Here is a 16,418-nt window from a genome sequence, read left to right on the forward strand (position 1 = left end):
CTCATTTCCCCAGCCCTATGCGCTCCATCATTCAGGTGGGAAGATGACTTACCGCCTCCACCCCCACTCCACCATGCACTTCTCTTCTGGAGGTCCAAGGAGTTTACAAACAGGATCAATTCCTCAGCAACCTCTTTCAAATACTTAAAGCCAGCTTTATAACGAACTCCAGGACATCAGCACGCACACAAACTCACACACACCCTGAAAAGTAACATTTTACTGAGGGCATGAGGTCCTCACTGGTCCATCCTGGTCACAGCGACGTGCCATTATGCAAAGGAAAGAACTTAAACTTTAAAACAAGGCACACTTGAATATGAATCCCATTTCTATCAATGTTCAGCTCTGCTACTCTGGGCAAACACCTAACCTCTCTGAGCCTCAGTTTCTTTGTGAAGAGGAGATAATATCTATGATGAGGGGATATGGTTGGGAAATTACCTATGTATAATACCTGCCACACGGCTTGCCTGTAGTAGGAGCTCAGTAAGTGATACACTGTTATTATAAGTGAATCCTGTAACTACAACACTGGAGAGACACACTTTAGGTGTTGGGGACACCGCAGGAAGGGTACTGAGGTGGAAAGAAGCACCAAGAGAGAGTAAGTTGGTGGGGCTGGAGAAAGGAGCAGGGGACGCATCACATAGATCTCATGCAACCATTGTAAGGACGTTGGATTTTTGTTCTAAGTGTGACAGAAAAGCCATAAAGGGTTTTGGCCAGGGGAATAAAATGATTAGATTGGTTTAAAAAATATGACTTTGGCTGCTGTGTGGAAAATATACTGCAGCCGAACGGTCAGGAGGTTATTGTAATGGTCTAGGTGAGAGTTGATGGTAGAAGGAGATGATGATGAGGGTCATAAGAAGTGATCTTAAATGCAATATGCCTTGATGGTGGAGTTGACAGGGTTCATTGATGGATTGGATGCATGGAGAAGGGAGGGAAAAAGCCCTGATTCTTAGGTTTTGCTTACAGGAATTCGGTAAATGGAACAAACATGAATGAGACAGGGAGAACTGTGAGAAAAAGTTGGGTTCAGAGATTTCTAATAGACATCCAAGTGGGAATGGGGAATTGGAGACTGGACTTTGGGTGTCATCATCATAAAGATGGTATATAAAGCCACGAGACCAGAGGAGATTGCCAAGGCAGAGGGAGAAGGAATCCAAGGACTGAGGCCATGTTTCTGCAACGTTTGGAGGTTGGAAAAAGGAAATCCAGTAAAATAGCCTTGGGAGGACTATTCGCCTCTGGATTTGGCAACATTAAATATTAGTAAGTGAAATTGCAGGGACAAAAGCCTGACTGAACGGAAACTGATGAAGACCAGTAGAGACAACTCTATCAGGAGGTTTACTGTAAAGAGGAAAAAATCCAGGGAGTTGCTGGAAGGAGAAATGGAGCCTGAAGGGTTTTTTAAAGATGGAAAATACATTAGAATGGGTGCTGATGGGAACCATTTAGCAGACAGGGCAACTTAAAAAGGAAAAAGAAGGCAGAATGTTACGAGTGAGGTCCTTGAGGGGGCAAGAGGAGATGAGATCTGAATATAAGCAGGAGGATTAACCTTAGACACAATGGATCACAAGAGGAAAGAAGGCCAGGTTTATGGGCACAGATGCAGGGGGCTGGCAGAATAATTGTCTTGTATATTTCATAAGCCTGGGCCAGGGGACATTACTGGAGAGTATCCTATATCAGAAAGGGTGGTGTTCCATTATACCAATAGATTTCATACCACAATATAGGGAACGTTAATTTTTAATTTTTCTCCTGGTTCCCTCCAATCAACCCCTCCTGCTGTCTCTGAGGCTTTTCTAACCAGACTCCAGCATGGACACTGCATGCTAATGAGACAACACTTGGGCCAATCCCAGACACTTGTTTCTGAATAATTAATCTGGCACTTTACCAGCACCTACCAGCCTTGGTTTTTCTGATGATTAAATAAAAGGCCAAGGCTCTTAACAACTGTCAACTAGCTCTTCGCTGTGGTTTGGCTCCATGTCATATTAACACGCTGGGAAGTCTGGACCGATCTGATGAAAGGAGAACACCTTCCCCCTTTTGGCTCTCCACCAAACTATAGCTCAGACAGCAGGGGTCCAGCTTAGTCACTCCCAGGAGATGAAGGGGGAGAGGATGTCCTGACAATTCTGACCCCTCACACCCATTTCAAGCATCACCTGGGACTCTCTGGCTTTCCTGAGTCCCTTCCAACCACTCAAGTGCCTTGTTTTGCTTGCTTTCTGGCAATTCTCAGGTCTCCCTCCTCTCCATCTGATAGTCTGAGATTTCTCCTGAATGCGAACGTGATCAACATCAGCTTGAGTTCCCCGGGCTGTAGGACTGTATGACTCGAGCCCTAAATTCAAAATAAAAGACAGTCTCTTTCCTACTGAGAATTAAACAAAAACAAAAACAAAACAAAATAACAGGTTTCTCTCAGCTCATGTTTGAAAATGCCAAGCAGAAGCCCCACCTTTGAGACAAGCTTTGAGACTTCTTTAACGAGGACTGAAAGAAAGAGGATCAGTTAGCCACGGGCTTTTGTGAAGTCCTGCTGGCACCGCAGAGCTTTCTGAATTCACAAGGGGCATCAGAGGCACTGAGATGGCAGAGATTGTTGTGGCAGAAGCAACTGGAAAATGTCCGGACACTGAAACACAGACAGATTAACATCACCCCGGTGGACACTAATGACTTGCACTTTGAAATGCCAGAGGCTCATACTGCCAGTTAAGACAAGGAAAAAACACATTTCTGGTCTCCAAAGACCTTAGGTCTTTCCAAACTCTGCAGGCAAATGCGGCCATCATGAATTTCTGCAGCTGGGCAGCCTCCTCGCGCCGCTAGGGGAATCATTGCCAGAGTTGCTATGGGCAGTGTAGTCAGTAAAGCTGAATAAAACAATCACGAAAACCTCCCAGAGGTTAAGTTAGTAATGACTCGATTCATAATGCAATGTATTCAAGCCCACAGCATTTCCAAATACCAAGCTTATTTTAGCGGTACTAGGTAAACCGCTCTTTCCCCTGAATGCTCACAAGCTCAACAAATGGGTTTCCAAACAAGTTTTATGATTTACCATCAACAGTTAATTAGAATGTCTTTTCAATCCTTGGCATCTGGATAAAGTAATTTTGTCCCAGCATGGGCATTTCTAGGAAGCAAGTAAAAGTCAAAGAGGAAAGAGCTTGCAAGAAGCATGCTCAAAAGCAAAAAATTTCAAGAACTGCTCTCAGCTGCAGGAAACGAATGTTCCCACACCAATTTGATTGGCAAAAGAAATGTGGGCTTTGAGTGGTGAGTACCAACAAAAGGAGATCTGATGTGATCGAAGGAAGGGAATATCTGGTTGAACATCTAAAACCACAAAAGGGCAGGAACTGATAAAAAACGTAATGTCAAATCTCAAGAGTTCGTGCTAAATGCATCTAAACTTCACAAGTAAGCAGGTTTCTTAAGTCAGTTTACCACTTCCGGATCTGGTCAGCAAATAATGGTACACCATACCAGGTGCTACAAGCAAGGGGAGACAAAACTGGACCTCAGTTCATGGTCACTTCTTCCTTTGTTTTTAAAGTAGGCTCCACGATCAACGTGAGGCTTGAACACGTTACCCTGAGTTCAAAAGTGGCATGCTCGATTGACTGAGCTAGCCAAGCACCCCATTTAGTCAATTTCTGATATGCTTGAAAAGTCCAGACCAACAGCACAAAGAGGGACAGAATTCGACGCCAAACTGTAGGATGCTGATTTTGAGTATAAGAAGTTTAGGGGCACCTAGCGATTCCATCGGTTAAGAGTCCGACTCTTGATTTTGGCTCAGGTCATGATCTCATGGTCAGGAGACTGAGCCCTGCATCTGGCTCTGTGCTGGGCTTGGAGCCTGCTTCTCCCTCTCCCTCTGCTCCTCCTCTACTTCTTGCACGTTTGAATGGGCTCTCTCTCTCTCTCTCTCTCTCAAAAAAAAAAGTTCAGAAATGAGAAAAACTAGTGTTGGCTGGGGTGAAGTGTTCCTGGGAGGCAGAAAACCCCAAATGAATCCAAACATGTCTCGCCTTGGCCTGCCAACAATTGTCAGTCACCATGACTGCTGTGCCATTATTGCTGCAAAAGCCATTACTTTAAAACAGTACAGGACAGGGGCGCCTGGGTGGCCCAGTCAGTTGAGTGTCCGACTTCACTTCTGGTCATGATCTCCTGGTTCATGGGTTCAAGCCCCGCGTTGGGCTCTGTGCTGACAGCTTGGAGCCTGGAGCCTGCTTTGAATTCTGTGTCTCCCTCTCTCTCTACTCCTCCCCCGCTCATGCTCTGTCTCTCTCTCTCTCCTTTAAAAAAAAATAAAGAAAGAATATTTTTAAAAAATTAAAAAAGTACAGGATAGTGGTTAAATAACTGCTTTGGAATCAACTTGCCTGGGTTTCAAACCTGGCTCAACCATCAACTACCTGTGGGATTTTAGGCAACTTAGCCTTTCTGTGGCTCCATTTCCTCATTTTTTAAAAAATTTATTTTTATTTTGAGAGAGAGACATAGAGCATGAACAAGGGAGAGAGGAAGAGGGGGAGGGAGGGAGAGAGAGAGGGAGGGAGAAGGAGAGAGGGAGGGAGAGGGAGAGAGGTAGAGGGAGAGGGAGGGAGGGAGGGAGAGAGAGAGAGAGACAGAGAGAGACAGAGAGAGAGAGAGAATTTCAAGCAGGCACCATGCCCAGCGGGGCTCTATCCCACCACCCCAGGATCATGACCTGAGACAAAATCAAGTCAAACGAGTCACCCAGGCATTCCTCCTCAGTTTTAAAATGTAGTTGATAATAGAATCCACCTGATAGAACCATCATGAACGTTAAGGAGTTAATTGTTGTAATTCACTCAACACATTTATAGTTGGGTGTGCATCAGAATCACCTGGGAAGTTTATGTAAAATATTTATGTCATGGGATCTGTAGAAGTTGGAAAAATGATGCCCCCTAGAGCACCTAAATATATTTGGGGAGGTGGTGGTAGCTTATAGTGTAGAGTTTAATTAAGACTTTCTTTGAAAGTCTTACTTCTAGGCCACTTGATCAGCAGGCCATTCCACCTTTGCCCTAGGGTGGTTCTCAATTTCTTGCACTATTTTGCTGTGAAATACTTTTAGGTGTGTTTCTTTGTTTCTTTTTTTTTTTAAGTTTATTTATTTTGAGAGAGAGAGAACACCCACACAAGTGAAGGAGGGGCATAGGGAGAGGAAGAGGGAGAGGGAGAGGGAGAGGGAGAGGGAGGGAGAGAGGAGAGAGAGAGAGAGAGAGAGAGAGAGAGAGAGAGAATCCTAAGCAGCCTCCACTATGTGGGGCTCCATGCAGGGCTCGATCTCAGGAACCCTGAGATCATGACCTGAGCTGAAAACCAAGAGTTGGATGCTTAAGATGACTGAGACATGCAGGTGCCCCAGTGTGTTAGCTTCAATTTGGAGTATATCTGATTTAAGAAAAAAAAAATGCAGGGGCACCTGGTGGCTCAGTCAGTTAAACATCTGATTTAGGCTCAGGTCATGATCTCACAGTTCATGATTTGAAGCCCAATGTAGGGCTCTCTGCTGTCAGCACAGAGCCCACTTTGGATGCTCTATCTCCCTCTCTCTCTGCCTCTCCCTACTCTTGCTCTCTCTCAAAAGTAAATAAACATTTTGAAAAAAAATAAGAGAAAAGAAAAATGCAGTCGCCCTTGTTCCCTTTTTTTGAGACTCTGGAGGATAGGTTGGTTATCTTTTACTCTTTCGACATTTTCAGTGTATTATTTTCTTTCAAAAAAGTGTAATGGGCTATAATCAACAAAATGATAAAAGAAATGATGAGAACCCAGAGAATGAATTAAAACATTTAAATAATAACAAAAAACCCCCAACACTTATTCATGTTTGAAGGAAAAATGCTATTAAAGGGTAGAACCTAAAACTAGGGAGAATAGGGATCCTATCTGAAGCCAATATTAAGTAGAGCCTGTTTTAGTGCAACAGCAAAAACCCCTCAAATTCGCTGAAATACAAAGGTGATCTGTTGGCTCAAATAACTGCCAAGTCCAGGGGTAAATTTGTCTTCAAGCACAAGTGGATCCAGAAAGGTCAATGATGTCATCAGGCCTTTCTCCAGTCCTTGACTCTGCTTCTCCCCATGTTCATATTCTCAACCAAATACAGGTGCCTTCATGGGGCAGGAAGAATGGCCACCAGCAATTACTGATTCACATCCTGATGACTCTAGGATAAGACCTCTCTCCTACCAGCCACAGTTAGTAAAATCCAATGAATTACACGAATTGCCTTAGTTTGGATCCCCAAAATAATTACTCTAGCCAAAAAGATGGGATTGTCTTAGAGGGTAGGCCCAGGTCACGTGACTAGAAGTGGGGCGGGGGGGGGGGGTATCAGAAAATCAAAAGTATGGGGGCACCTGGGTGGCTCAGTCGGTTAAGTGTCCGACTCTTGATCTTAGCTCTGGTCTTGATCTCAGGGTTTTGAGTTCAAGCCCCAAGTTAGACTCTGCGTTGGGCATGAAGCCTGTTTAAAAAAAAAAAAAAAGAAATCAAAAGTATGTATGTAGGTGAAACACTGTAGAACAACTCAAAATGCTAAAAAAAAATTCCTTTTAACATGCATTATAAACACGTATCTTTCTTCCCATAATTTAAAGTGTTTTAATCTAACATAATTCAACTGTCCCACACTTGCCTGAAAACACACCATTCCCTCTTCAGTAGGAGACAACCCAGAGACACATATCATTTCCATATCCTGTTCTGTGTACCATATTTCCAGGCCATTGCATTCCTCCCAAACAGGCCTGTGCACTCAGGAACAAGAACTATATCAGTGTCTTTGCAACTTAATGCAATGGAAAATCCAAATGCTTTTTTAAAAATGTCTTTTTATTTTTGAGAGAGAGAGACAGAGAGATCTGAGTGCAGGGGAGAGGCAGAGAGAGAGGGAGACAGGGGATCTAAAGTGGGCTTTGTGCTGGAAGCAGAGAGCCTGATGCAGGCTCCCCGGAAAATGCATACACTCTTTACTGAGCCCAAGTAAATGCTATTAATCTCCTTCTCCAAATTAAACGGAAATGATTAGAAAGCAAGTTGCATAAAAGTGTCCAACTTTTTTTAAAGCTTTATTTATTTAAATAATCTCTACATCTAATATGAGGCTCAAAGTCATACCCTGAGATCAAAAGTGGCACACTCTTCTGACTGAGCCAGCCAGGCGCCCCCAGAGTGTCCAACTATTAAAAGGTAAATTATTTTTCAATTTTAGAGAGACACATACACTAAAGCAAACACTCCACATTATCCAAGAAAATTAAACATATTTTCTAGTTCCTTAAAAACGAAACAAACAATACACTTCAAATAACCAGGCAATTTAAAAAACCTATGCCACATTTTAGGAATTAACAATGACTTAATTGGGGCACCTGAGAGGCTCAGTCGGTTCAGCGTCTGACTCTTGATTTTAGCTCAGGTCATGATCTCACGGTTGTGAGACTGAGCCCTACATTGGGCTCTGCGAAGAACATGGGACCCCCTTAAGATTCTCTATCTCCCTCCCTTTGAACCTCCCTGCTCATGCTCTGTCTCCCTCTCTCTCTCTTTTTTTAATGTTTTATTTATTTCTGAGAGAGAGAGGCAGCGCGAGCAGGGAGGGGTCAGAGAGAGAGGGAGACACAAAATCCGAAGCAGGCTCCAGGCTCTGAGCTAGCTGTCAGCACAGAGCCCGATGCGGGCCTCGAACCCACGAACTGTGAGATCATGACCTGAGCTGGAGTTGGACGCTTAACTGACTGAGCCACCCAGGCACCCCACTCTGTCTCTCTTAAAAAAAAAAAAAAAAAAATTCCTGAAGTTTATGTTCAGCTGTTACAAGGATATTAACTGTCCTATCTTGAAGGGGCTCAGTTTATAGTACACTCAAACGCCAGTTATGTTTGACTACTTTTCTGTATTGATTTATCTAGACACTATCTGCCCTTTGGGAAACACATAAACTTTCAGCCTTCACACATGGTAACTAACACTGGGAAAGCATCGGCAACAACCCCTTGTTGCCAGTGCTGGTTACTTTCTTGTAGTGAATGACCCTGCATCTTCCTGGTTTTTTGTGTGCTTATGAAAGAATTGCTGTTTGACAGAAGCGTTGCTGAAGGGTGTAACAATGACAAATTGGACCTCCACTTATAATGAGAATCTGGGGGCTGCGTGCAAAGAAAAGATTTGAGCAGAGTATTTTTTGAATAACAGAATTATACACATGAATACATTTGGATATGAAAAATGTAGTCACAGATGGAGGAAGCCCTTGATTTCATCAGACACATGCCTTAAGAGAAAATACAATCATAGCTAAACATTAAATCTGCTGCTTAAAATATGTTGAGGCTTTTAAGCAAAATAGGCTTTTAAACTCAAGGCAATCACTTGGTCCTTTGCTCACACTATTTTGAATGTATTTGTGTGAAAATTGGAGGAGGCTCCAAAAAGGCCAACAAACAACTGTGAATGATCCGTACTATTTTCTGATTCTTTGTGATCCATCATGAGTTGTTATGAGGGAAAAGAAGAAGTTAATTGACCAAAATAAAATGAGATTAAAGTCCCCTGCCTTGTAAGTTTTCCATTTATGGTGTTGAGTACCATACTTTCAGCTCAAATTTTGAAGATAAATGTTTCTTTTTTTAAAAATTCTTTTTAATGTTTTATTTATTTCTGACAGAGAGACAGAGAGAGAGAGAGAGAGAGAGAGAGAGAGGCAGCATAAGCAGGGGAGGGTCACAGAGAGGGGGAGACACAGAATCTGCAACAGGCTCCAGGCTCCGAGCTAGCCGTCAGCACAGAGCCCGACGCAGGGCCTGAACCCACGAACCATGAGATCATGACCTGAGCTGAAGTCGGACGCTTTACCAACTGAGCCACCCAGGCGCCCCAAGATAAATGTTTCTTTAAACACACACACCCCACTTTGGTCTTTGTCGCAGACTGTAATGGCTACCATCTCAGATGTTTTGTATTATGTGTAAAATGATTTAGCAACAATGGCAAGTTTTTTTTTTAATGCTTATTTATTTTTGAGAGAGTGTGAGCAGGGGAGGGACAGAGGATCCGAAGTGGGCTGTGCATTGACAGCAGCGAGTCCTATGTGGGGCTTGAACTCAAGAGCTGCAAGATTATGACCTGAGCCAAAGTTGGATGTTCAACCAACTGAGCCACCCAGGTGCCCCAATGACAGCACATTGTGATGTCCAAGCAAACTATTTGCTGGAGAAGTCAATCGCCCCTGTGACCAGGTCTTCGGGTCTCACAGGCACGTTTGCCTGTCAGGTGCTGTTTACTTTGCATTTATATGGACATGATTGAATAAACTCTTTCAAACTTCTACTCATGCTCTATCAGTGAGCAGTGAAATCAAGATACAACCAGCATTTAATATTTTTCTTTAGGAACATTCATTAACATAGAAAAGTAGAGGGAACAAAGCAAAATGAACGCCCATACACCCATCACCCATATTCAGTGATTATCAAGATATCATCACGTATTTTCTTACATAACCACATAGCCCACCGTCACACCTAAAAAAGTTAGCAATGATTCCTGGTGTTGTGCAATATACTTCAAGTGCCTAAATAATGTTTTCTTGAAATGGTTTGTTTGAATTAGGATCAATCAGCATTTTTTAAAAAGGTGACGTAGAAAAAAATGGATTCGTGAATATCCAAGGGCATCACATGGAGTAAGGCTCATTATTGTTTTAGGACATTTCTTTTTGTATGTGTGTATTTGCGTCATTTGTAAAATGTATTTCCTTACCACTGGCCCCAGTCACAGAAGTGTGAAAGCCACTGGTTTAGTGAGCCTCTCCGCTGCAGATTTTGGAGTCCAACAACACCTTCCTCAACAGTTTAAGGAAGGATGTAGAGATACAGGAAGCTCTATGTCTTTGCTCTTGCCGTTCCCTCCGCCTAGAACTCCCCTCACCACCATGTCTGCTATTTCATGTTTTCCCCAGCCTCCAAGGGCTGAAATGTCATTCTCATCATGGGCCCTTTTCCTGTCTCCTGTCCAGCCTGTCACTTGGTTTGCCTCTTCTGTGTGTGCACTCATCACACTGCCTGTGCTAATGGTTATCTGGATACGGTATGTGTGGTATGTGTTTCATCCGAATACATAAAGCTCATTCCGTGTATGATGCAGAACGTCTTTGCCTTGAGATGCTAATTGCTCTGTGCTTTGTTAACACTAAGCACTTCACAACTGAATAACCTGAGTTAGAAGTTGGTTTGAGACATGAGCTGTAGGTTATTAGGCAGTGGCAAAAAATCAGACCCCAGGGAGACGCTGGAGAAGAACCCACATTTATGAGGTTTAGACCAGATCATGAAAAGCAACCATAACAATGGTAGCTACATCATTCTTCAGAGCTTCCTATATGCCTGCTACTCTAAGAACTTCACTTATTTAATCTAATATTCCCCCCAAAATTCTGGAAGGGTATTACCCGTATTACACATAAGAAACCGAGCAGTTGGGGTAGCTTAGTCGGTTAAGTACTGAACTCTGGGCATGATTTCATGGTTTGTGAGTTCCAACTCCCATCAGGGGAGCTTGAGCCCTGCTTTGCGTGAGTACAAGCCTTCCCCTTTTGGTGAGCCCTGCTTCTCTCTCTTTTCCTCTTTCTCTTCTCCACCCACTGTGGGATTCTCTCTCTGCCCCTTGCTCACTTGTGCCCTCTCTCTCTCTCAAAACAAACAAGCAAACAAACAAACAAAAGAAACTAAGCAGTTAAGTACATTTGCAAAGTCTAGCAGCTAAGCTGTCCTTCCAATAAGATTCTATTTGGAGGCTATTCCGTTCACTGGGATAGGGGCTCTCAATTTTTAACCAACATTTGAATCCATTTCATAGCTCAGAATAAACTAAGGGAGAAACCAAGGATGATCAACCTCACCTTCTCTTCCACTTTGCCACAGCCTCCAGAGTCTAAAGAATTTGGAGAAGAATTAGGGAAGTCTGAACTGAAAAACAAGCAAACACCACTCTTTCCCTCTTCCACACATACGGACACACATACACGTGTGTACGCACCCTGCATGTGTTAGCTATTCATCCTTCAGACCACAACCTAACAACCCTTTCTCTGGGAATCCTTTTGACTCCCAGGTGAGGTATATTCTCTCATGGAAACCTGTTTCTTTCTCTCTGAACCTGTTTCAGTGTGTAACTCATTTAGTGTGATTATTTGATTAATAACTGCTTTGCCCTTTGGGATAGGAGTTCAGTCACTATAAGGACCGCTACTGTTTGGGCCCATCATATTTTTTTCTAGCACTTAACTTGCTGCTTGGCAGATCTTAGGTGTTCAATAAAGAGTGAATATGTTCATGAGTGTGAATAAATGTCTAGACAAATTTCATCACTAGTTTCTTCACACTTTACGAGGAAGCCTGGTACAGCAACAGAAAGAATGTTGGTTGGAAATGGAGGGTTTCAGGACTAGAAACAATTAGAAGAGAGCCTCATTCATTCTCACCACTACCTCCACCAGCCTTGCTGCATCTGTAACCATCCACTTTGTCTTTCCTTCCATGACAATGGCAGGAATGTCTGGATTCTAAAGTCAACCCCTTCGTGGCTCAGTCGGCTCAGTCGGTTGAGTGTGTCTGACTCTTGATTTTGGCTCGGGTCATGATCTCAAGGTCATGGCATCCAGCCACACATCAGGCACTGCAGTTGAGTGTGGAGCCTGCTTGGGATTTTCGCTCTTCCCCACTTGCACGTGTGTGCTCTTTCTCGCTCTAAAATAAAAGACAATATTTTTAAAGATGCAAAAATAATTTAAGGTCAGTCCCTTGACTTTGTGCCAGATCCTATTCCCTCCTGCCTCCAATGTACTCATTCTCTTTCTCATGCATTATCAAATTTTCACTCTCTAATTCAGTCCTATCCAAAAGAATTTTCCATGATGATGGAAATGTTCTTTGTTGTGCTATGTTGTTCGGTATGGTAGCTACTACCCACTTGAGTACTTGAATAGCCATTGAGTACCTGAAATGGGGTTAATCACTGAGGAACTAAATTTTGACAAGTTTATTTAATTTAGGCGCCTGGGTGGCTCAGCTGGTTTTAATGAAGTTAAGAAAGAAGTTTATTTAATTTAAGTAAACTTAAATAGCTATATATATAGATGATTTCCATCAACATCAAACATGTTATTATTTCTTCCATCTTAAAAAATATTACCTCCCTTGACTCCAAACCACTTCTAGATACCCCTTCTCTGCTCCCTCCTTCACAGTATATTCTACAAATTGTCTAAGCTCCCTGTATCCATGTTCCCTTCTTTTACATACTTTTTAAATATTTATTTATTTTGAGAGAGAGAGAGAGTGTGCATATGTGCAAGCAGGGAAGAGGCAGCGGGGGGGGGGGGGAGAGAATTTCAAGCAGGCTCGATGCTGTCAGCACAGAGCCTGATGTGGGGCTCGATCCCTTCAGCAGTGAGATCACGACCTGAACCAAACTCAAGAGCTGGACCCAACCGACTGAGCCACCCAGGTGCCCCCTTCCTTCATGTACTCTTAAAGTTAATTCATTCTATCTTTTGACTCAACATGTCACCAAAATGATGCTCTTCTCAGCATCACCAGGGACCTCTGTGTTGCCAAATCCTATGGTCAATGTTGAGTTTCATTTTACCCGAACTAACAGCAACATTTTACATGGTTGTTAATTCCTTTCTTGAAAGACTTGTCTGTCTGTTATTTATGATCCTTCTCTCTCTCTCTCTCTCTCTCAGTTCTCCTCCTACCTCTCTGGCTGTTCTTCCTGTTTCTTGTGCTGGATTTTTACCTTTGCATCCTCCAAATACTGAAATGTCACAAGCCTCAGTCCTTAAACCTCATTTCTCATCTCTATTTTCTCCCCAGATGCTTTCATCTATCTTCATGGCTTCAAATATTAGGTTTATGCTGTAGATGCCCAAATGTACCTCTAGTTCTGATCCAGATTTGAATGTCCTATAGCAAACCCTCTACTGAAACCTTACATTTGGAGATCTAAGAGGCACCTAAGTATCTTATTCTGTAAGATCATTTTTGATTCAGCTTTTAAATCTTCTCTTCCCTCAGTCTCTCACATTTTAATCAGTGCCATCTCCATCTCTCTAATCGCCAGGCTCCAAATTTTGGAGACATCATTGACTGATATCCCACAGCCAATCCATCAGTAAATTCTGTCCTACTATTTAAATGAAGCAAGAACCTGACCTTTTCCCATTATCTCACCTGCTACCACTAAGGCTAGTCTAGATTATTACAAGAACCTTCTGCCTGGTCTCCCTACTTTTATTTACCTTTATCCCCTTAAAATCACCTCTCCAAACAGTAGCCAGAGTATTCCATTAAAAATGCAAATGGAGGGGCGCCTGGGTGGCTTAGTCGGTTAAGCGTCCGACTTTCGCTTAGGTCATGATCTCGCGGTTCGTGGGTTTGAGCCCCGCGTCGGGCTCTGTGCTGACTGCCGGCTCAGAGCCCGGAGCCTGTTTCAGTCTGTGACTCCCTCTCTCTCTGACCCTCCCCTGTTCACGCTGTCTCTCTCTCTCTCTCCTAGAAATTAAAAAAAAAAACAAAACATAAAAATGCAAATGGAGGGTCTCTTGGGTGGCTGAGGTCATGATCATGGTGAGATTGAGCTTCAGATCAGGCTGGGTGCAAACAGTGGAGAGCCTGCTTGGGATTCTCTCTCTCCTTTTCTCTCTGCCCCTCCCCTTCTTTCTCTTTCTCAAAATAAATATTAAAAAAAGGTTTTAAATAAATAAATAATGCAAATGGACTCATATCACAGCAAAACACCAAGCTTTCCAATGGTTTCCCATCTTTTTCTGAATAAAAATCAAAGTCCTTACAGCAGCCTATAATATCCTGCATAATCAGGCCCCCAACTACCTCCCCTCCCTGCCTTTCCTCTAATCGACATGGTCCTTCCTGCTGTTCTTTGAAGGGGCTAAATATGCCACCTTCAATCTCTTTACACTGATTCATTTACTTTAATATTTATTTATTTTTGAGTGAGTGAGAGAGAGAGAGAGAGAGAGACCGAGACCGGGTGGGGGAAAGGCAGAAAGAGAGGGAGACACACAGAATCTGAAGCAGACTCCAGGCTCTAAGCTGTCAGCACCCAGGCCTATGCAGGGCTCCAACCCACAAACCATGTGATCATGACCTGAGCTGAGGTCCAAGGCTCATCCGACTGAGCCCCTACACTGATTTATTTTTACATGGCCGTTCTTTTTTTTTTTTAATGTTTTATTTATTTCTAGGAGAGTGAGAGAGACAATGTGAACAGGGGAGGGTCAGAGAGAGAGGGAGTGACAGACTCTGAAACAGGCTCCAGGCTCTGAGCTGGCAGTCAGCACAGAGCCCGACGCGGGGCTCGAACCCACGAACCGCGAGATCATGACCTAAGCGAAAGTCGGACGCTTAACCGACTAAGCCACCCAGGTGCCCCTACATGGCCGTTCTTATCTACCTTCCCAGACTAAGCTTTGGAGCTCTAGAGTTCGTTCAGACTTGGCCTGTTTTGTTCCCTGCTGGATTCCCATCTCAAAACAGTGACTGGCACTGAATAGGTGTTCAATAAAGCAGTGTTGAGTGAGTGAATTACACTTCTAATCCCTAGTAGCATAACCCAGAGTAAATCGCGTAACTTTTCTTGGATCTCATTTTCCTCATCTCTCAAAGGAGAGATAAACTAGATAATCTCAAAACGCTCATTTCCTCAGTACCTATTTAATGCTATCTACTGTGTGCCTGGCACTGCGTAGGTGCTTCACCTACGAGGAAAGGTCAGTCTCTGCTGTCCAGGAGCTGGGTGTTGGGTGGGATAACCAGCCACACGGGGAATTACCATGAAGGGCTTCCAGCGAAAACTTCTGAGCGTTCAACTGGGAACGGGAAGGATACAGTTATGTGAAGAGGGAGAGTGGAAGCCTGTTCCTGGCTTCCCATGTGTGCAGAGGGAACCCTTCCAGACTAAACCTGATAAAGGCTAGGACCTCCTGTTTAATCTCCAGATTTGGCTCCGGACTCTTAATCTCGTTGTTCTCTTACCTCCGATGCTGATGCATTTACTGAACGAAGAAGTGGAGTGGGAGGTGGGGTAGATAGTGAGTTCAGTTCCAGCTTTAAAACTATCCGACCTCGGTTGGCACCCCCCCGTTTCATAAAGCGAGGCACCGCTAACGGACTTAGGCTTGGACCTGCGTATCCTTTCACACTGTCCTCAGGCCCCACTAACACAGATCTCATCCTGTTATCCTTGGAGGCCCTCAGCACAGTGCAAAGGTCCTCAACGTTTTCTCCGTCTCGCGTGTCCCAGAGCGTTCCCGACCATCCGTTCCCATCGGCGCGCCAACCCCGGCGCCGAGCCAGGAGCGCTGAACGTCGGCGACGACCTCCGCGCACGCCCGCGAGCCGTCCCACACTCCGGGACTTTCACAGTCGGCTCTTCTCCGGAGTTCCCGGGCGTCCTTGCCGGTTGGCCTCCCGCAAGCCCCTGCGCTAACCTGGGAGGAGCCGACCTCTTCTGACTCTACTAACTGAAACGCGCAGGGGTGGAGGCGCTGAGCATGCTAGGAGGACGGCTAGAAAACCAAAAGAGAAGCTCCTTCAAATAATTAGCCAACCCGCACATTGTTATTAACACATCACACGGGGCTCATTTGTCCTCAGGGAAATAGGTTTGTGCACCTTCCAGGCTAAAACAACGCGTGGCTCCCCCTACGTCTGGCGCGCCCGGCCTTTGGTCTCTTCCGCGCCGGGCGACCCCGCGATCACGTGCTCCCCCAGTCCTTCTCGCCGAGCGTGCATCCTGCGGCGGGGACGGTCGAGCCATGGCAGCCCTGCTGAGACCGGCCCGCTGGCTCCTCCGCGCCGGGGCGGCCCCGCGCCTCCCGCTCTCCCTGCGCCTCGTGGCAGGCGGCCCGAGCCGGCTGCCTGCCGCCCCTTTTGTGCCCGCCGCCCGCGCGGGGCCGGTCGCCGGGTGAGTTGTCCATGCTTTGCACCTGCTCGCCTGCAGCGCGGGCGTCCCCCGGGCTCGTGACGCTGGCGGGAGCTGGGCCCGCCTGTCCTTCTCCGCGTCCTCTTCGCCGACTGTAGGGGCTGAGCGTCCCAAGGCCTTAGACCCCCACCTCCGCCCCCAGAGGGTGTTTACGGGTGACAGAGTCGGTCGACTTCGGAAGGTCATGGCCGTGTGCAGGGTTTGCTTCCGGCTTGGATTCTGCTCTCGCCTGGGACTGGGACTTGCTGCCCTTGGGCTGCCGGCGGCCAGTGAAGTTGGGGGCCGAGGGGTGGGCTTTCAATGCGGCTGCTGGGATCGGGTATTAC

General features: G+C 45.0%; 1 protein-coding gene across 1 annotated transcript in view; it reads left to right on the forward strand.

Annotated features, from left to right (window-relative positions):
- The first annotated feature begins 15,890 nt into the window (after positions 1–15,890).
- Positions 15,891–16,418, forward strand: part of LRPPRC (leucine rich pentatricopeptide repeat containing) — a 109,882-nt gene continuing 109,354 nt past the window's right edge. Inside the window, exon 1 of the mRNA XM_039232411.1 lies at positions 15,891–16,074. Coding sequence (XP_039088342.1) covers positions 15,926–16,074 — 149 coding nt within the window. The 5' untranslated portion in view covers positions 15,891–15,925. The remainder of the gene's footprint in view (positions 16,075–16,418) is intronic.

Source organism: Hyaena hyaena, unplaced genomic scaffold, assembly GCF_003009895.1.
Source record: "Hyaena hyaena isolate Hyena2069 unplaced genomic scaffold, ASM300989v1 scaffold_64, whole genome shotgun sequence".
Taxonomy (NCBI): Eukaryota; Metazoa; Chordata; class Mammalia; order Carnivora; family Hyaenidae; genus Hyaena; species Hyaena hyaena.